This window comes from Ursus maritimus, unplaced genomic scaffold (assembly GCF_017311325.1).
Source record: "Ursus maritimus isolate PB19 unplaced genomic scaffold, ASM1731132v1 scaffold_35, whole genome shotgun sequence".
Lineage (NCBI taxonomy): Eukaryota > Metazoa > Chordata > Mammalia > Carnivora > Ursidae > Ursus > Ursus maritimus.
In genome coordinates this window covers 332,405-352,045 of record NW_024426119.1, presented here as the reverse complement: position 1 = coordinate 352,045, position 19,641 = coordinate 332,405, and the positions used below count along the sequence as shown (strand labels likewise).

The 19,641-nt window shown below is 53.9% G+C and overlaps 2 protein-coding genes across 3 annotated transcripts; one reads left to right on the top strand and one right to left on the bottom strand.

Moving 5' to 3' along the window:
• The first annotated feature begins 1,067 nt into the window (after positions 1 to 1,067).
• On the top strand, positions 1,068 to 10,380 carry NUTM1 (NUT midline carcinoma family member 1). Its single transcript, XM_008702299.2, has 7 exons — positions 1,068 to 1,098; positions 2,758 to 3,457; positions 5,415 to 5,543; positions 6,639 to 6,778; positions 7,265 to 7,554; positions 7,819 to 7,935; positions 8,294 to 10,380. The coding sequence occupies exons 1-7, from the start codon at positions 1,083 to 1,085 to the stop codon at positions 10,331 to 10,333; spliced, it is 3,432 nt and encodes a 1,143-aa protein (XP_008700521.2). The 5' UTR covers positions 1,068 to 1,082; the 3' UTR covers positions 10,334 to 10,380.
• Positions 10,381 to 11,558: 1,178 nt separating this feature from the next.
• LPCAT4 (lysophosphatidylcholine acyltransferase 4) lies at positions 11,559 to 18,875 on the bottom strand. 2 transcript variants are annotated; one of them, XM_008702342.2, is made up of 14 exons: positions 18,665 to 18,875; positions 17,281 to 17,423; positions 16,746 to 16,966; positions 16,249 to 16,361; positions 16,071 to 16,131; positions 15,727 to 15,785; positions 15,507 to 15,541; positions 14,916 to 14,970; positions 14,689 to 14,771; positions 14,312 to 14,437; positions 13,839 to 13,971; positions 12,611 to 12,709; positions 12,124 to 12,280; positions 11,559 to 11,854 (listed from the first exon to the last, which is right to left on the bottom strand). In XM_008702342.2, the coding sequence occupies exons 1-14, from the start codon at positions 18,776 to 18,778 to the stop codon at positions 11,700 to 11,702; spliced, it is 1,554 nt and encodes a 517-aa protein (XP_008700564.2). In that variant the 5' UTR covers positions 18,779 to 18,875; the 3' UTR covers positions 11,559 to 11,699. The 2 variants fall into 2 exon arrangements, with proteins under 2 accessions (XP_008700564.2, XP_040476357.1); XM_040620423.1 differs by lacking the exons at positions 15,727 to 15,785; positions 16,071 to 16,131.
• Positions 18,876 to 19,641: the final 766 nt, after the last annotated feature.

Here is a 19,641-nt window from a genome sequence, read left to right as displayed (position 1 = left end):
TTGGGAAGGACACTTGGTGTATATTCCATTTTGCAAAGTTTTACTTTTGGACCATGCTAATGTATTTGTCATTTCAAAAACTAAAATTATTTAACAAAATTTTTAAACAACAAAATAATTTAACAAAAAGAAGGACTTTTTTAGTTTTGGGATTTTAGGCTGAATGGCAGTTTTTGATAAAGTGGTGCTTTTCAGCCATCGGTAAACCGAACCTTCTGTGGACTGCAGAGCTGATGGTACTGGACTATTTGGTACTGCAGGACAGCTTTATTTATTTATTTTTCTAAGATTTTATTTATTTATTTGAGAGAAAGAGAGTGAGAGAGCACAGCAGGGGGAGCAGCAGGCAGAGGGAGAGAGAGAAGCAGGGCCACCTGCTGAGCAGGGAGCCTGCCGCTGGTCTGGATCCTGAGATCATGACCTCAGCTGAAGGCAGCCGCTTAACCGACTGAGCCATCCAGGCGCCCCTGCAGGACGGCTTTCTAAGGAAATGATATGCATGCACCCAATCATACACCCTGATTTTCTGAGACAATCCTAGGTTCAAATATTCTGTTTCTTTGCTCCTTAAGTGCACAGACTTTATGCTATGAATTTGGTTTGGAAAATATAGCCGACATTGAATTAAGCCAAGGGGCTGTCACAACCTGCTATAAATAGGAAGTCATTACAGAACTGGGTGGGATTGCAGGACATAAAACTATATATATATTGGTGAAGAAATGTATAGGTAACCAAGATGTAAAACTGTAATGCTGGGATCAGAAAGAATTTACAAACTGCCCTAAAAAGACACACAACAATTGTGTTGCCATACTCTGATTTGGAGGGAATTCCTGGTGACTGCTTACTTACCAGGGCCCTTTGGCGTCTTTCTCTACCTCTGCCCCTGCTTCCCTCCCCTCCCCCAATGCAGAATGCTTTGAATCCTAGATTCTAGTTCTGTTTTGATCTGATCTTTATCTTCCCTTCCTTGGATCCCTGTGTATCTACTGGGGCCAGGTTGCTCTCTGGGTCCTGGACCTGACTGTCTCATTCTGGAGGCGTCCAGACAGCCACTGTTAGTGCCCAAACCTGAGAGGATGGCTTCGGATGGAGGTAAGTCTGCAAGTTGTGGGGAAGTTCCTCGCTACCTGTGTACTCCTTGCGGATTCAAATTTGACATCTTACCCGGGACCAGGTTTTGGGGCTGACCTAGAGGGATGTAAGAGCACTAGACCCCAGCAAAGTCATCAGTCTTGGGGAGGCTGGGGAAGGAGATTGTGCCATTAGCACCGGGGTTAGGGGATGAAGAGGGCCTCCTGGGAGACAGATCAAAGCCCCTCAGAGGAATACGCTGAGTATAGAAAAGGGATGGCAGTTAGCAACTTGCTTCCCTGGAAGAGGGATCCCTTCAACATGTGTCTGTGTGGCACGGAGGGGCGTGTGCGGTACGAGCAGCACAGAGAGGGTTCAAGGGGAAGGTCCAAATTCCTGGTCTTCTTTAGGCAACTGGAGCCTGCTCTTGAATTATGCCCTGAGAAACTGGAGCCGGAGCCACACTCCGTCGGATCGAGTGGGGTGGGTGGAGACCTTAGCTGGAAAACTATTCCTCTGGGTTATCTGTTGCCGAGTCTGTAGAGAAATGTCCTCCCAAACGCTAGCCTGGAAGGTACTGTAATTGCCTCTGCTCAGAGTCTGATGCCTCCTTTTTGCCCCAGAGATGGCTTCTCTTCCAGTTCCGGGAGCAGTTTTCCTTGATTTCCCACGGCCAGGGGAGGTGGGCAACCAGAATGAGAGCTGGGCCTTCCCTGAGATGCTCTCAGTCTTTCTACCTTTTGTGGAGCTCAGGCCCTCAGACCCATTTCACTTCACAGAATCCTCCTGGCCCTCTGCTTTGTGGTTGAGATGATGAGGTTGCTCATATTCCGTGTGTCTTTCATGGTCAGGAAGCGGAAGCTGAGTGTTGTTAGTTTGCCAGCGGAATATTCTTTATTAGAGGCGGAGGAGACTTGTGTGAAATTAGGCAAATGATCTTCTATTATTATAATTAAAAATCCTGTGACACCTATCTGATTGATTACGTGCACATTTTAGGTATTTATCCTTGGGTTCTTGGCCTGGAGTCCACATAGCTCCTTCTCAGCACGTACTGTGTTTCAGACTTCATTGTGCCTTTTTCATAGTGGACCCTAAATTTCTGCTATTGGAACTTCCAAACAGAAGGACCACAGATAGCCTACACCAAATTTTAACATGTCCAGCAGCTACTTAGAGCTCTGGAAACCTCCCTTCTTAGCCACCCCTCCCTTCACCCATTTCCTGGTCCTTATCTCTTAGTCATTCCTGGCTGTTATGTAACACAATTTCTGGAAACCAAACACCTAATCCACACACGCTCTGCAGGGAACAGCTCTTGTGTGAGTCATGGCAGGGACCACAGGGTAGCTGGGGGCAGGGTTCAGGTGGTTTGAACGTGTTTGGAGTGGGTGGGAATAAGAGGTACTGTGTGCTGGCTGCCATGTGTTAGGAAGTATGAGCTCATGGGCCCAAGGGTCACTGCAAGTTCTCTAGTGCAATAATTCTCACCTAGGAGTAAGGGACGTCAAAGTCACTTGGGGGACGCTTGCAAACTCTGCAGTTTCCCCTGCCCCAATCCCTCCCTCACCTGTTGAGAATCAGCGCTCTGATTGTTCAGGGACTAGATGGAACTCTGACAGCCTAACCTCTGACCTCCTTTTCTCCTACTTCATTCCCTCTTTTTCCTCATCTCAACAGCATCTTCACTGTCGGGACCGGATATGACCATGAAACCTGGTGCCGCCCTGTCTCCTTTCACTGCACTTCCCTTTCCCCAGCCTGCTGCTGGCCTACCAGACCAGCCACCCTGGGAGCCGCCTCCACAGCCTCCCATGCCTTCAGCATTCTCTCCAGGCAACCCTCTGGTGCTCTCTGCTCTCCCCAGCCCGTTGTTGGTGACAGGGGATGGGGGCCCTGGCCCCACTGGGGCTGGAGTCATTGTCAAAGTCAAGACAGAAGGGGGGCCAGCTGAGCCCTCTCAGACTCAGAACTTCATCCTTACTCAGCCAGCCCTCGGTTGGATTGCCTCAGGCACTTCCTGCGGGGCCCCTGAGGGTCCTCCCCCTCGATTCATGACAGCTTCTAACATGAAGACCCTTCTGCCCACTAAGGCTGTTGGGGTGAGCCAGGAGGGCCTCCCAGGCCTTCCTGCTCAGGCTCTACCACCAGCTGCCCAACTGGCCCCCATTGTGCCCCCGGAAAAGGCTTGGCCAGGGCCACACGGGGCAACCGGAGAAGGAGGTCCGTTGGCCGCCCAGTCTAAGCCCTCACTGGGTGACCTCTCCTATACCTCCAAAGGTGTTTATGAGAACTTCCGACGCTGGCAGCGCTACAAAGCCTTGGCTCGGAGGCACTTGTCTCAAAGTCCTGATGCAGAAGCCCTTGCCTGCTTTCTTATGTAAGTGGGGAGATCTGAGATTAATTATCCTAGCGCTTTTAAACAAGGAGGACTTTGGGCTGGACAGGAGGTTAGGCTATTTAGGAATGCTTGAGGAATACATGAGGGTGATAGCGAGGCTATGAGAACAAAAAAGCATAACAACGATGATGATGATGATGATGAGCCTCTTCACCCTCTTCCCAGATTGTAATGAGCTTTCAGGTGTCTTTTCTCAAATGACCCTCACAACCCTGTGAGTTCAGGCAAGCACGCTAACGTAACCCTCATGTATAGATGAGAAGACTGAAGCCCAGAGGTTTTCTATGATGAAGCGAAGGGCCATGGGTGGAGCTTAGGCCTCTGACACCAATACATGGGCCTACCATTCTATTTTATTATTATTTTACTACTGTCCGACATCAGGTTGAGCCATCCAAACAGCTGGGCCCTGACCCTTTGTGTAGGAGTGGAGGGTGGTGGGAGGCCAGGCAAAGCATGTGCCGCCCCTCCCCAACACCCCCTATTTTATTCTGAGTTCAAGCCGAAATAGGGAGGTGGGAGAGCTCGCTCACATAGTGACCAATGGCCTAGGTTCCTCTGCTTGCTACATTGGTGACCCCAGGCCCCACATTTACTACCTTGCCCTCAGTCTTCTCATCTAGAAAAGAGATGGTTATCCCGACTTCAGAGGGTTGCTGAGGTGAAATGAGTTCTTATCTGTGAAGTGCTTAGCAGAGTGCCTGGCACAGAGTGCCTCATTAAGTGGCAGCTGCTGTTACTATTGCTATTATTACAGAAAAGGCAATCGAGAAGAGGAAAAGAACTGACAAAATGCCAGAATGTCTATGTGAGTGTATGCTTAGCCAAGGACCCCAGGGGTCAGGGGCTGTCTGTCGTGTCTATAAAGTTGAGCCATTAGCCAACCATCTGGGGAATTTTCTCTTCCTCCCACAAGGACCCACTGCTTCCCTCAGCGGCGCTGCCCTCTCGACGTTCTGTGTAAATCACTATGTAACACGTACCACATTTTACTGGACTTAAAAAACAGGTCCATTGTGTTCCCAGTCTCTGAGCTCCTAAAGGAATCTCCCTTTCCACTCTGACTCTGGAGTGAATAAATCAAAAGGCTCCCCCAGAGTCCCTGGTGTAGATCACCTTACCAGCTCCCTGCTTTCTCCAGATGGCTCTGAGTTCTCTCGGAGCCTAGCAGGCTGAATTTCTAACGGCTAGCCTCTTCCTGCTCTCCATGCTCAGGGGCTCCACGCAGGGTCTTCTCCAAAATGCGGTCCACACTCTCTCCAGCGGTTGTCCAGGAAACTGGTAAAATACTCAGTCCAGAGATCCTGGGGTGCTGGACTCCTGAATTATAACAAGCCTCAGCAGGTGATTCTAGGCACAGTGCTTGAGGTCTCTGGCTCGTCAGAAAGGCAAAAATGAATCGTAAAGAACTTAAAGAGTATTGATATTTGACTGTCTGTGAAGGGCATCCCAGAGGCAAAACAAACAAACAAAAACCACTTAAAAACCAACAAATAAAAACACCACACAACCTTTAATTAGAGATTCATTTGGGTTAGGTAGTGCCTTTTTTTTTGAAAAGCAAGAGCCTTTGGGCAGGGTTAAGCCTACTTTATAATGAATCCATGAATTTTATAACATGAATGCTTTCTTCCTCGTGTTTAGTTGAGGATAGCACTGTGAGAATTAAGGGTGATTGATTTGAAAAGGTGGAGAGCAGAGGCAATCTTCTGATTTTGTGTGAGATTTGAAAATTTCAGCAGGAAGAGTCTAGTATGGTAGATGGGTGGGTGGGAGGTTGGGGGTCTGGAAGTCTAACCAGAGGTGGGGCGTGACAAGGATTGGGGGGCATGTTAGCTCTGCTGAGGGACAAGGGGGTGTGTGTTGAGGTGTTTGTTGGGACAGGTGGACTGGGGGGGCACACTGTAGAACATGACTGACCCAATGGGGGTTTTAGCCCAGTGCTTCGCTCCCTGGCCCGGCTGAAGCCCACTATGACCCTGGAGGAGGGACTGCCAAGGGCTGTGCAGGAGTGGGAGCACACCAGCAACTTCGACAGGCTGATCTTTTATGAGATGGCAGAAAAGTGAGTCTGAACAACCCTCATTCTCCTGAGGGGTGCTGTGAGGCGGAGGGATGGATGGGGGCAGGTAAGAGGCTTGAATCTGGGCATGTGGGTGATCATTAAAAGGGATGCTAGGAGGAGCGGTGTAGACTAGAATGGGGTCTCCTGGAATCTCACTGTTTCCACCACCTTGACTCTTGGGTTTTTCTGTCCTGTCACCTTGGAAGCTCTCCCTCCTCCAGATCCTGAATTATATAGGTCCTTGATACTGAAGCTCTTAGAATAGGATTGGAGCCCAATTGGTGTAAAAATTCCTTGCTGAAGGGACCTACACTGGGGAGGTAAGCCCTACTACGCAGGTTCTTTCCTATCTCGCTGGCCAGGTAACAAGTGGCTATCGATGCAGACCTTGAGACCACTCCTCCTGTAGAAAGAGTGACACGGAAATCGTTTACCCTGTTATCTCAGGGAGGGCTCCGTGCTTGCAGAGGTTGGTCAGGGGAAGGTCCTGGATGGCGGGAGTGGTCTCCTGGCTCATATCCCTCCCTTCTCCGTGATCGTCTCCTTGGTTAAAGAAGTAACTCTGGGGAAAATGACCCTTTCCTCCAAAACTTAGTTTCCATTTCCTCCCTTCTGGACCCATACCTCCTAGAATTAATCTTCCTGGCCCCCAGTCCCAGCCTCAGGACTTGGGTCTCAGCACTGCCTCCTGGTGGGAACTGCCTTGAACTGCAACCCCAGGCCCTGCTTTAGGATTTCAGTCGCCTTTTACGGTTCTAGGTAGGGGCAGATGAGGCCTTGCGGGGCCGGCTGGTGGGATCCTGCCAGCTTTGGCATAGGCCTGACTGGCTTCAGCAAGGCTGTATTAATTGCTGCTGTACACCCTCCATAATGCTGGGTGAGATCCAGGATGAGATAGAAGTGAAAGGGATGGTTCTGTCCTGGAGAAGCTCGACATTCATTTTCTCTGCAAGTTTCCTAACCAATGACTGTGCATAAGGGACTCTGTGGTGACCTTGTGAGGTTCCCCAGAACTGTTATTGGGCCGTCTGTGAGCAGCTCCCTGCTGGTGTCCGGCCTTCTCGGCACTGTCCAGGCCTCCCTCACCCTCTGCAGGTTCATGGAATTTGAGGCCGAGGAGGAGATGCAGATTCAGAACACACAGGTGGCGAATGGGTCCCAGGGCCTGCCTCCTGCAGCCCCCCTGAAACTCGACCCTCCAGGGCTCCCAGCCCCCGACGTTAGCCAGCAGCCAGGTAAGACTACCGCATTCCAGCAGGAGCCTGGGGCCCGAGGCCCAAAGGGAGGCGCGCACAGAGCAGTCGTGGATAGGGAAGGCGTTGGCCTTGCTTCTGTCACTGTCCCTCCGGGGGTGGCACTAATGTTCTAAACGGGGCATACATACATAGGAGGCTGGCTTCTCAGGTTCCCTTTGTCCCACACTGTAACCTTGGCCAAGTGAACCAACTACTCTCTGAGACTGTACGTGAGGCACACAGCACCTCATCTTCCTAAGAAATGGGGGCTGGATCAGAGGACTTCTTGGAATTGCAGGGGTTTCCAGATGCCTCACACACCTTCAGCTCCACAGTCTTCTCCCATGGCTGGCTGTGTCTCAGGCCTGATCCAGCCTGCAGCCCTTCCACACAACCGGATCGCTGCCCTGACAAACCCAAGGTTGGTAGGCGGAAGCCACAGTCCCTGTGGCACCCCCCATTCCTCCTTTTCCATCTTTCCCTTAGTGTACATTCCCAAAAAGGCGACTTCCAAGGCACGGGCCCCCCGCCGGCGGCAGCGCAAAACACAGAGGCCTCTGGTCCCTGAGGCCCCCAAGGAGATCCCACCAGAAGCTGTGAAGGAGTATGCTGACATCATGGAAGGGCTGGTGGGGAGTCAGTTGGCCATCCGGGAGGCAGATGGAAAACAGGAAGAGGAAGAAGAGCAGCAGCAGGAGGAGGAAGGGATGTATCCGGATCCAGGCCTCCTAAGCTACATTGATGAGCTTTGTTCTCAGGAGGTCTTTGTCTCCAAGGTGGGCTGGACCTCGGTGTCTGGTTTCTAGTAGAACCTGGGGTGGAAACTCCAGGGGACTAAAGAGCTAGGGCTTTGCCTGAGGCAGTTAGGAACTAGGCTGCCTTCCTACTGAGAAATGTGTGTGCATGCACGCACGTGAATGTGTTCAGCTGGTGGCGGGGAGGGTTGGGGGAGGGGGACACATGGCTTCTTCTCTAGAGCCTCTTGGTTCACAGGTTACTTCCTGTCAAGGACTCAGATCACTGTTTCTTCTGTTCCCCAGGTGGAGGCTGTCATTCATCCTCAGTTTCTGGCAGATCTGCTGTCCCCAGAACAGCAGAGGGACCCATTGGCCTTACTTGAGGAGCTGGAGCAAGAGGAAGGACTCAGCCTTGCCCAGGTAAACCTGGGAGGTAGGAAATATCAGGATAAGAAGCTTGTGTGATTTAATCTAACCCTACGCTGTCTTGGCTGGTATGGCTTCTGGAGACAGACAGCTTCAGAATTGGGATTCAGGTGCAGAACAAGTAGGCAAGAGACTGAAACACAGGAAAAGGGGAGAGAGCGTAAGTGGTCAAAGTATGGGAATAAGACCCAAGAAGGCGGAAGAGAAGAGCTATGGTATCTGTTTTTGATACCGCGACTTATGCCACTTGCTTGCATTCCCTGCCTTGTCCAAGGACCATCTCCTCACCAGCCCCTCAGCCCCCACTTCTCACAGCCATGTATAGAACGGTGTCTGTCCATTCTCCTTCCAGCTGGTCCAGAAGAGACTCCTGGCCTTGGAAGAGGAGGACGCAGAGGCACCTCCTAGCTGCAGTGGACCTCAATCGGACTCCAGTCCTTCTGTTTCTGACGAGGATGACGATGGGGGTGGGCGGCTTCGGCCCTCACCTGGGCCTCGGGTGGCTGGGGGCACCATTCGCCTTGGAAAGGCTGCTTCTCCAGGAAAACGGGTGAGAGAAGTGCAGGGTGGGCAGGAGCGGGCCCTAGATGGCCTGAGGGGGATGCGCAGAGACGGGAACCCCGTGCCATCCCCCAGCAGCTGGGACCTGCAGCTAGAACCTAGAGCTCCACAGGGAACTCGAGGGTCCTTAAATACGGAGAAAAGAGGGCCCGCGAAGGTTACAAATCAAATACTTCCACATCAGGACGACCATCTGGGAGGTGCTAGGTCTCCTGGGCACCCCCTGGTGGCTGACAGAACTTCTGAGACTCTGCCCCTTTGTTGGCAGGAAGGCTCCCAGCCTGAGATAGTTCCCAGTTTGGATGTGGGCCTCGAAGAGCTGTCTCCTCTGCAAGGACAGGGGTTAGAAAAGCGGGTCCCGGGGTTGCAGACAGGACAGCAGCTAGGGGGGCTTGGAATGCTTCCTCAAGGGAAGGAGCTACTAGCAGTGCCCCAGGAAGGCTCTCTGGGAGCCATGTGGGGAGATGACAAAAGTCCTCCCGTGGTTCAGAGTTACGATCAGAACCTTTCCCCTAGAGCAGCTGGTGACAGGGATGGGGACGGAGCCTCTCTCAGTCCAGGACTTTGGCTGAGCAGTGAGCTGGACGCCGTAGGCTTGGAGTTGCCCCTACACATTGAGGAGGTCATAGAGAACTTCCGCGACGGGGAATGTGTCACTGAGCCTCAGGGCAGCTGTCAGGCACTGGGCTCCAGAAGCCACATTTCTCTGGGTCCTGGAGAAGCCACAGCACCTGGGGATGGGGGGGGCAGTGCCACTCCCTGTGGAGGCACAGATGGCATGGCTGTCCTGCAAAAGACGAGCTGCCACAGCCTGCCGGGACCTCTGAGGGCCAACAGCCCAGCCTTAAGGCCTAAAGAAAATAGAGAGCAGAGCCCCAAGGCTACAGGGGATCCCAGCGATCTGTGGGCTGAAGGTTGCCCCCCTTTGCTGGAAGGTAGTAACCGTGCCCCCACACCGGAGGTTCCCAAAGAAACCCCTCAGCCTGCATGTCAAGGCAATATTCTTGTGCTGGGGACCCAGGGCATTTCCTCCTTCCCCGAGGCCAGCCTGGAGGCGGGGAGCAGAGGCCATTCCATCGCTCCTCTGTTGGAAACCACAGAACATGTCAACATACTAGATATTAGAGATGCCTGTGGCCTCCAGCTAGGGGTCAGCGAGGATACTGACCGGCCAAATTTGAATCCTTATGACCCCCAAGGAGAGGGCAGGGAGGATACTACTGATTTATCCAAGCCCGAAGACCTTGCTCCCTTACCAGGGAATCAAGAGTCTTATGCACATGGAACCCCCAAATCAACATCTCCTCACCAGGGCCTTGGAAGCACTTCCTCTAGATGGGGGGCCAGGGATGCCTTAGTTCTGAGAGAAACCTCTCCTGTCAGTGAAACATGCAGCTCAACAGACGGGGCCAAAGGGAAGGAGGAGCAGCAGGAAGAGGAGGAGGAGGGGGAGGATGAGGAACTCTCCAGCTTTGCCTACCTCTTGGCTTCTAAACTTAGCCTGTCGCCACCAAGGGCGCCTCCCTTCAGTCTTCACCCTGCTTCAGGCCTGCCCTCAACGGGAGGGCGGGGGGTCCAAAGAGCATCCCACTCCCTCTCTGCTAAGGCGAGAGGCCTTGGCCAGTCTCCACGTCCTGTTGCCAAGTCTGGGAAGAGAACTCTCAGTGGAGGTCCAGCCCCTGCTGAAAAGAGGCCCCACCAGGGAGCTGACCTTGACATCTCTGGGGAGAAACCCCTGGCTCTGGGAGCAGTTCGAGCCTCACAGCCTCGTAAAAGGCGGCGTGACACTTTTGTTACCGGCCGAAGGAAGAAACGTCGGCGTAGTCAGTAGGGGACAGCAGGACCCACCTACCCCACCTGCTGATCCCTAAAGGTGGGGGCCCCAGCATAGATCTCACCCTAGCAGACTGGTTCTCAACCCCGTGTTATTTTGTTGTTCTGCAAGAGTGGCGAGTGTGGGGAGGGAGGTCACACTGGCTAGGTTGGAGGCGGTCCCCTTGGTGGGAGGTGGAGTACCTTTGGAAGTTGTACGGGGAAAAGAAAAATAAAAGATTTTCTGGTTGTTGGAAAAAGCTTGCATTGTGCCCTTTCATGTTCATGTCTTCGCTGCTAGACGGGGTGAGGTGCTGAAAGGGAGGTGGTGGAGGGGGCTCCAGATTCACTGGATTGAGATATCCGTCTAGCCGCCAGCCTTACCCACGCTCCCTGACCAGGTCCTGTCCTGAGAAGTTCCCAGTGATCACTCTAGCCTCCCCTCAGGAAGAGCCTGGACTTGATGCTGGGGAGTGTTTCTCGGAGCAGGCCATCATTATCTGTCTCCCTTTAAAAGTCTGTAAGATGGAAAGATGCTTTTTTTTTTTTTAAACCCATCAGATCTCTGGGTTAGATATCTAATTTCCTAAATCTAATTAATTTTCTATAACTCTATCTAGACAATACCTTTTTTAGGGGGCGGCCTTGTTTTTTTCCCCTTCCTTGAAGAGGCTGGACAGAGGGACTTAAATGTCCTCTATTCATCCATCCCCAGGCAAAACACAGCTTCCTAAGGTTGGTCTGAGCTGCAGGGCAGATGCTTGGCTGCCACGGACACAGCTCTCTGCTCCCACCATGGGAGGCGGAGTCATTCTCAGTGGGATTATTAAATATAAAATGGTAGTTAGCTATTTTTTAATCTCTAGTGAGGACAGAACAAGAGGGAATAGGCTGGAAAGAGGTTCATGAGGAAGCCTGTTAAAATGTGCATATATATACACACATATATATACATATATAAAAGTACATATATAGGGTATGACAACAGAAGGGGAGGATGTGACATCGGCATGATTTCTGTGCAGGGAAGAGCACCATCTAGTCCAGCTGGAAGTGAGGATTCATCCAGCAATGGTAAGAGGACTGACCCTTGGAACTTCTGGGATCTTCCAATGGGCAGCCTGCAACCATTAATCTCTTTTGTTCCCAGCTGATACTATCAATATAACAACCTAATTTTTTTTAAATAGATATAGATATATATTTATATTTATATATAAAATAGTTTTTTACAAAAAAAAATACCCAAACAAACAAAAAACGAAAATCAACTTAAAAAAAAAAAAAAACCAAAACAGAACAACAATAACAAAAAAATCAAGCAGGAGCAGAAATGGGCTTGAGGCACAGGGCAGGCCGGAGGTGAGCTGGGGAGGTCGAGGGGCTCAGTCGCCCTTCTGCTTGAGCAATGGCAGAGTCCCGTTGGCCAGAGCCGCGGGGCCGCCTGGGGCTGAGGCCTGTGGTTTCGGGGAGGGGCGCAGGTAGGTGCTGAACAGCTTCCCGTGGAGCGGGTCGTGGAGGGAGAAGGCCTGGAACTGACCTGGACAGGCAAAGTGAGGAGAGAAAAAGTCAAACGACCTAAGGAGGAGGGGAAGAGGGCCGCCCTGTATTTTTTCGGAATTGGTATGTCCCGTCCCTCTCATCCATGCTTCAACTTCTCAAATCCAGGCTTCCGTCTTCTCTGCCTTCCTGGCCTCACCTCTCCGAGGATGAACCCTCCACCCCTCCACTGGTCACCAGCCCTTGTTCCCTCCCAGCCCGGTGCTGATGGTAGACCAGGCCCTCCTGGCAGAGAAGGCTGTGACTCACAGAGGGAGAGGCCTTGGTGGGGACCCGCCTGGCACAGCTCAGCATGCAGAGTGGCAGCAGCAGGGCGGGGTGACCCCAGCAGCAGGTGCAGGATGGTGCTGAAGCCGTCTCTGTACAGCAGGCGGCCGGGCCCCTCTACTTGCTCCTCGGCAAACAGCTGGCACAGAAAGGGACCTAAGTCAAGCCCTCTCCTCAAGCCATGGCCCCACACTGCCCTGCAGATCTGCCTGACAGGTTCCTCCTCTTCGGAGAGTGTGCAGTACAGGCCCTCCCTGTCTCCCCTGCCACCCCCACCCCAGCCCTTTGTGCAGAATTAAGAACTCACAGCTGCTGCCCTCGCCCCGTTCTCAGTCAGGTCTCAACACTGGGGCACCGGGGTGGATACTGAGCACCTACTATCTGGAAGCTACTGGGAGCAGCACCCCACAGAGGCCTCTGGGTGGGGTAGGCATGGCCACCACATGTTCCCCCCGCCCCCAACTGATACCTCAAAGGCCAGGCGAGTCAGCTCGTCCAGGCTCCTGCCCCCATCCAGAGCTGCCAGTGCCAAGGCCACATCTCGGAAGTCCACCAAACCCTGGGCATCCTGGAAGGAGAAACCAGGGCAGTATGAGGACCAACACTGCATCCTCCCTCCTGCCCTGGATTTTGGTTCCTCTCTTTTCTCAGCAAGCACAGGGATGACCCTTGTGTCTGCCTCCCTCAGGACTGTGAGCCCTAAACTCTCCAGGTTTCCTGGGATTTCTTGCAGGTCAAGGGTTCGCTTGAGCTATCTCCACGTCACCTGACGAAGCTCCCCTGAAAGGGATCTCCTGTGAATGTTAGGGAATCCCTCAGGAATGCTGAAGTTATTACCATCAAGTTTCTGACATACCCCAAGCTGGAAAAACTGGTTCTCTGCTGACTCAGCCTATGATGGAGAACTGGTCCAACAGACTAAAAGGGGGCCACTGGCATAATTTCTTACCAAAAAACCCCAAGGAGGATGCCTGCCATGGTGAAACTATGCTATTCCAGTTTTGGCTCTGCTCTGCTATATAGCTAAGTGGAGAAACTCCTTTCAGACACAGTCGGCCCCAATCTAAGGAATCAACACTCAGGATGTTGAGAGCCATGGTATGCATCTTAGACCAAGGAGAGCTCTTTGGAACCCGTGGTGATTGTTTGCAAACATTAAGAATCTTTTGGGATTATTGTAATTCAACAGGAAAACTTGGTTAAGTTCCAGAAAATCTATGGAGTGCCAAAATTCTTGAGATAGTTCAGGAATCCCCTAGGGAAGCTATGGGTTATTTTTAAAAAGTGTTGCAAAGATCTGAGTCTCAAACTCGTCACCATCTAACCTGTCCCATGTTCTCCTCCATATATCATCTTCCCACCACTCAGAGGTGCCCCACGAGGTTGTATGGTCCCCCCATCTTTGCCAATCTCTAAAGTGGCTTTGGACACTTATGGACCTCACTGACTGATTATTTCTCCATTGTTCCTTCCCACAACAATGAAAACATTGTTCTCCAATGCACTGGATACTCTATAAGAAACGAATCCTCCAGTGGACCTCAGGAGATGACCATCCAACAACGGCTGTCAGAACATCCAGGGCAGGTTCCAAGCTGGCCACCCATGTGGCCCATTGGATAGCGTCCTTAAAACCTGAGCATGTCAGCCTGGAGGGCAGGGCCTGGGCTCTGGCCTCTGCGTCCCAGCTGCTTTACCTGCTGGAAGTAGCTAAAGGCTCCAGTCACCGTCTGGGGGTCAGAGAGCTGTAGCTGTCTGGCAAACTCTTCCTGGCTGATCATTCGACTCCGGCCTGGCTCGGCTCCCATGTCCACATGGCCAGGGGACAGCCTACAGTGGAATCGTTGAAGGCAGAGAGCTTACGCAGCTTCTTCCTGGACCTCGACCCCAGCCCCAAGAGTCCCCCCAGCAGAGCTATAGTGGTGTTTTTCTAAGATGGGCCCTACCTCACAGTCCTTTGAGAGCCATTCCTCCTTTTCTCACTGGGCTTATTATATATCTTTCCCTTTCTTTTTACCTCCTTCCTTTTACTCCATTATCTTAAAAAAAAATCCTCTACCTTCCCACTTATTTCTTTTTTAAGACTTTCCTTCCATCTTCCCATTTCTCTCTTCTTTTTTTTTTATCCATCCGTGACACCGCCCATACCCTTACATTCAAGGTCACATACCCAGCCTTCCGAAGCACCTTTCCCAGTTCCCAGAGCTGTGGCTCCAGTGCGACCTTCAGCCGGCCCACCACAATCACGGGCAAGTTCCCTACAAACTCACACTCGGTGGCTGGAATGCCCAGGGCCCTACAGGATGAAGAGCGATGGAATGGTGGGGGGGGGGGACGGACAAGGAAGAAGAGTTTTCTGAGGCTTCATTACCAAGTCTGGGCCGCTGAACAGGGAGGAGACCAGGTCCCTTTAACCACCCCCAGTCTCGGCTGTGCAGAGCCCATCCCAATGCCCATCCCCCATCTTTGCCTTGGAACCTCAGCCCTCCACCACCCGCCTATGCTTCCTATGTCCCTGCTCCAGGAAATATTCTGTGGGATACTCACTGTGCCATTACCCTCTGGACATTGTTGGCATAGAGGGTGGGGTTTCTGCTCTCCTCCGGGCTGGGGTGGTACACAGGGAGGAACTGAAACATACACACACACACTTCTCATCAGGACCTCAAAGCTGTGGGTGAGCACTCCCACCGTCTTTTCCCTTCAAGAGTCAGCCGATGCCCATTCCCCTCCCCACCCATGGTGGTGTTGGAGAGCGTGGGGAGGTGTCTTACCTCCACGTCCACGATGCTGCAGGGCTGAGAGGCTGTGAGCCAGAGGACTTTCAGTCTAAGAAAAGAGAGACCTCAGATGCTCACCAATCTCTAACTATGGGGCCTCCCACCCTGAGGAGGGGAGTGGAAAAGTTCTGCGCATTCATATAAAAATGGACCTCTAACCACACAAGTGAACTGGGTAAATACGCAGTTGGGAGACAGAGGGAAGGGCCAGAAGAGGGTACGGAGAAAGGATGGTGGGGACAGGCGTGAGGAGGACCTGCCAGAGAAGAGGTGTGAGTAAAGGTGAGGTGCAGAAAAGGTGAGGCAACCGTGCTGGCTCTCAAGGAGACGACTGAGGGAGATGGCTCAGAAACACTGGACGGTAAGTTCAAAGGAGCTACAATCACAGCAGGAATGATTAGGTAGGATGGCTGAAAGCACTTCCAGATTGTATCAGCAGATGAGAACAAAACAGGGAAACAGGCACCCTCTTCTCTAGAGTTCTCTCAATCTGAGAGATTGCCTTGTCTGGAGATTGGAAGATGGGCCAGGAATTCTCTGATGGGCCCTGCTCCCCACCCTCATCCCAGGAACACCAAGACTCACACTCCAGGGCCCCTCCATGCCCAGCTGGTGGTGTCCTAGGGGAGAAGCAGAGATGAGGGGAGAAAGGCATTACTTTTCTTCCCTGGAGCTAGCCAAACCTCTTTGGGCAGAGGCCCTGACCCCACCCCCACCCCACATGCACATCCCATGACACTAAAAGTTTTCACTGATTTAGGGTGGATTTGGGCTCCCCTGTCTTCTCTCTTGGACTCAGACTTACCAGACTGTTGGGGTATCGGATGAGGACAGGTTGCACAGGAACCCCGGCGATGAAGGCTCCTGAATCCCATTTCCACCCCCCACCCCCCAGGGAGAGGTTAGTTCATGGAGGTAGCTAGAAGGCATGAAGTGTCAGGGTCTGGGACAGTTCTGAAATGATACCTGGCCTGGCTCTATTTCGTTTGTAATTTTCTTTCTGACTCCTACAGACTTTTCAGGGTCAGCTAGGAAGTACCCTGTCTCTCTTCCCTACGATCCCCACTTCACTTCTTGGGTTATTCCAGAGTCCCCCTCCAAATCTGGGGCTCTTTTTCCTACAGCCCTACCCACAATCATTTTATTCACCTGGTTTGAATTTAAGTAAAGCCTTCTTGTTGGAACAGGTGCCCTCAGGAAAGAATAGTACCTGGGGGAGGAAAAAACCGGAGGGACCGGAATGAGGTGGGGTAGCCTGAAGGGGAGAGAGGAAAGAGAAGCCTCTTTGGGAGCACATAAAAGGTGAGATCTTGAGACCCTTACCCACCTGGGGCCACTTGCCTCCTGAGGTAGCCCGCCTTCGGACCTCCTCCACCACTCTGCGACGGGAAGCCGGGTCATGCCGGGATACTAGGATGGCTTGGTTGAAGCGAAGAAGGGCTGGGGTCCAAAGAGGATACAAGGAGTCACTCGGTTCCTACCCAGGGGCATGAATACCTGCAGCCTCCCCTTTCTCAACAAGAGATGCTTCAGTGTCTCTCTGCCCTCGGGACCCTTTTTTTATTGTGTGTTGTCCTTTTAGGCAAGTGATCTGAGGTCCTTCCAACACCTCTAAGCACCAGCCCTCAGAATCTAAGGGGTTGGTTCACAAAAGGGATCCATTTGCATCTCATTTGCCAGCAACAGCCAATTTCCCTTCTAACCTCTCCCTTCCCCCTTGAGGCCAGTTCTTCTCTCCAGAGCGTCTCTGATTCCTGCCTTGATTCCTGCCTTTTTTGCTCGGAGCTGTCATCTCTCCCCTTCATCCCTCTTATGCTCTCTCACCTCCAATGACAGGCACGGAAAGGTTCTCAGCTCGGGACACAACCTTGGGCAGGTCACAGGGCAGCAGAACGATGGGGTCAAAGAAAGTAGAGTGGGGAGCGGCAACAAGGACAGGGGCTTGAAGGCGAGAGGCCCGCTGGCCCCGAACACGAATTCGAAGGAAGCCCAGCAGGAAAAAGAGCAGGCGGCTGAGGCCCAGCACCCCGTTGTGGCACACAGTCCTGCAGGACAAGGCTGGGCATCAGCAGAGGCGGTGATTCTGTCCCGCACTCACCCTCAGGCTTAGGCACCCAGAAAAGCAGCTGCCCTTCTCTTGTCCTCTGTTCCTCTGCCCAGGGGCTGGAGTCTGCCGACTTTGGGATATATCTGGGCACATCACTTAGAGCTGAGGTCCTGGGTACCGGGTCTGAGCCTGGCTGACTCATCTCACCTACCTAGGCTGGGGAGGTGAGCTTCAGAACCCTCCCTCAGCTTCTTCTCAAAGAGCGGGAAGAGAAGTGAGAAGTAGGGTCTCTGGGGGCTGACCCCCACTTACTTCCTCCATCCTGTAATTGGCTCTTGAAGCTGCTTCTCCGTAAGACCCGCTACTTGCAGCCAGGCAAAGGGCCAGAGGAGAAAGAGGACGATAAAGGCCAGAAGCACTCGGATGGGGGCCAACAGTGCCCCCAGGAGGCAGAACTGCAGAGGGTGGGAGAAAATGCCACTTCAGGACTGGGAGACACTCTCTCCATTGCTTCCCTTCTCCCACAAGGATGAAGCAGAGAGCCATCACCCCCTGTGGATCAGGACAGGTGGTGTGGGAACAGAAGATGGGGCCGGAATCCAAGGTGAGATGAAGATACCAATAAAGGCGAGAGGATAAAGGATTAATAGGATCAGGGGCCTCATTATTAGGATCGGACCTGATTTTTTTTAATCATAAAACGCATCTATCACTTGGTAGGCTGTTAAAAGCATTTAATGACAACCCCTGTGGAGGCGCCCAGCACAGTGCTTGACGGAGAGGAGGCTGGAGATAGTTCCTCCCCCACCTCGCATTCCATAAATAGCTCCTATGTCCAAGAGAAACCAGGTGCACAGTTCTTTCTACTTTGGCCCTGGGAGGTGGTAGAGAGTTGGAACACACAGAGGTCCACTTTTTAGGCCCGGGCCGGTCTAGTTTCACTCAACAACACTCCCCTAGGATTGGGAGTGGGGGGAGAGCGTGGCCTACTCCGCAGGGTAGGGGTTGCCAGGAGCCAGGGTGACTCCTAGGGCTGCCCTGGGGAGAGTGCAGGTAAACAAACTGAGCCCCAGGAGCCAGCCTCAGGGGCGTTGAGGGCAGCAGAAACCTTGGACACTCCCTTTCCACACCCTTCCCCAGTTCCCCTAGGCTGGTGCGGCTTTCCACTTCCTGTAGCCAGCCCCCTTCTCAGCCTCCCTGCCCCCAACCAGGAGGTGCTGCAGTGCGGGGAGGGGGGAGTGGAAAGAGGGGGTGTTCGATCGACACAGGGCGCAGGCTACGGGTCTAGAGATGTCTTCCCTCTCATTCAGAGCCTCGAAGAAGCACTCAGCACGCCCCTGCCCCCACCCCCGGCTTTCCGTAGCCTCCACCTCCATCCTAGTTCATTGGCCTCCGCAGGATGTAAACCGCATTCCCCAGTATCTTCCATCTCCCCATACGCCGGGTCTCCTGCAGTCCTCCATCCTCACCTAGTCAATTCTTCCACACCTTTGAGCTATCCATCTTCCGAGCCTGCGCCCTGTCCAAGGACTTCTCGCCCACCCCCGCCGCCCCCACGTGTGCTCCCCCAGACACCCTCCCCGCAAGCCTGTCACCCACCTCTTTTCCGGATCCCCATCCCCATCTTTGCCTGGGCTCTAAACGGCCTCCTTTTCTCACCCCACGAGTCCTCCCGACGCCCCCTCTCACACTTTACCTTAACCCTCTGGAGGCGGGAGAGATGTAACTCATGCACGAAGGGGTTGGGGGGCGCTGAGGGTCCGGGGCTGGGGTCGAGGGGGGCCCAGTCTCCCGGACTTCCCTGGCTCATAGCGGCGGGAGAAGGTGGGAGCGAGGGCGCCCCGGCCCCGACCCCGGGTCCCGCTCTGCAGAGCGGCGGCTGCGGCTGCAGAGCTCCGTCCGGGGCCCCGCCTGGTGCCGGGCGCCGAGGGGCGGGGAGCAGGCGGTGCGCCCCGGCCCGCGTTGTCAGGGCGCCGGGCGAGGGGCGGGGCTTCCAGCGCCCGGGCGCCGCGGCTCCTCCGCGCCTGCCTTGCCCGCCGCAGCCCCTCCGGCCATTGTTCCGCGGCGGCCGGATGCCCGGGCGCGCTGACCCGGGGCCGGGCCCTCCCGGGTTCTTCTCGGAACACCGGGCCGCGGCCTCCCCGCAGGCCTCCGGCTCGCGGCGGGCTTGGGGCCGCGAGGTGGGCGCAAAGCTGAGAGCGTCCTTCGCCCCCGCCCGGGAGTCGAGGTCACCCTGCGAGCGCCGATCGGGGCCCTCGGGCGGCTGGAAATGGAGGAGCGGTGCGCGGTGCGCCGAGGCCCGCAACTCGGGGGCCAGTAGGGCCCCGCTGTCCCCGCCGGCTCGCGGGCCCCAGCCACCCCTCCTCGCGGCCGACCGCCTGCGCTTGGCGGTCTCGGCGACGCCATCGCGGAGGCCCTGGGGCGCTCGTGCCCTCTGGCGGCCGTGTTGTGCCTCACACCCCTCCCCTGGGCGTCCTGCCGGTGCCGAGCAGGGTCTCCGGTTCTGCGGCGCGCACCTGGCGTCCGCCCGGCCCCAGCGGCCCTTGAGACGCTGGCCCGTGTGCTTCCCGGAGCAGGCGAGGCCTGGCTGGCGAGGGGCGGTGAAAATCGGAAAGACCGCGGAGGCAGCTTTCTTTTCACTCCTCTCTTTTTCTCTGTCTGCCTCTCTTCTGT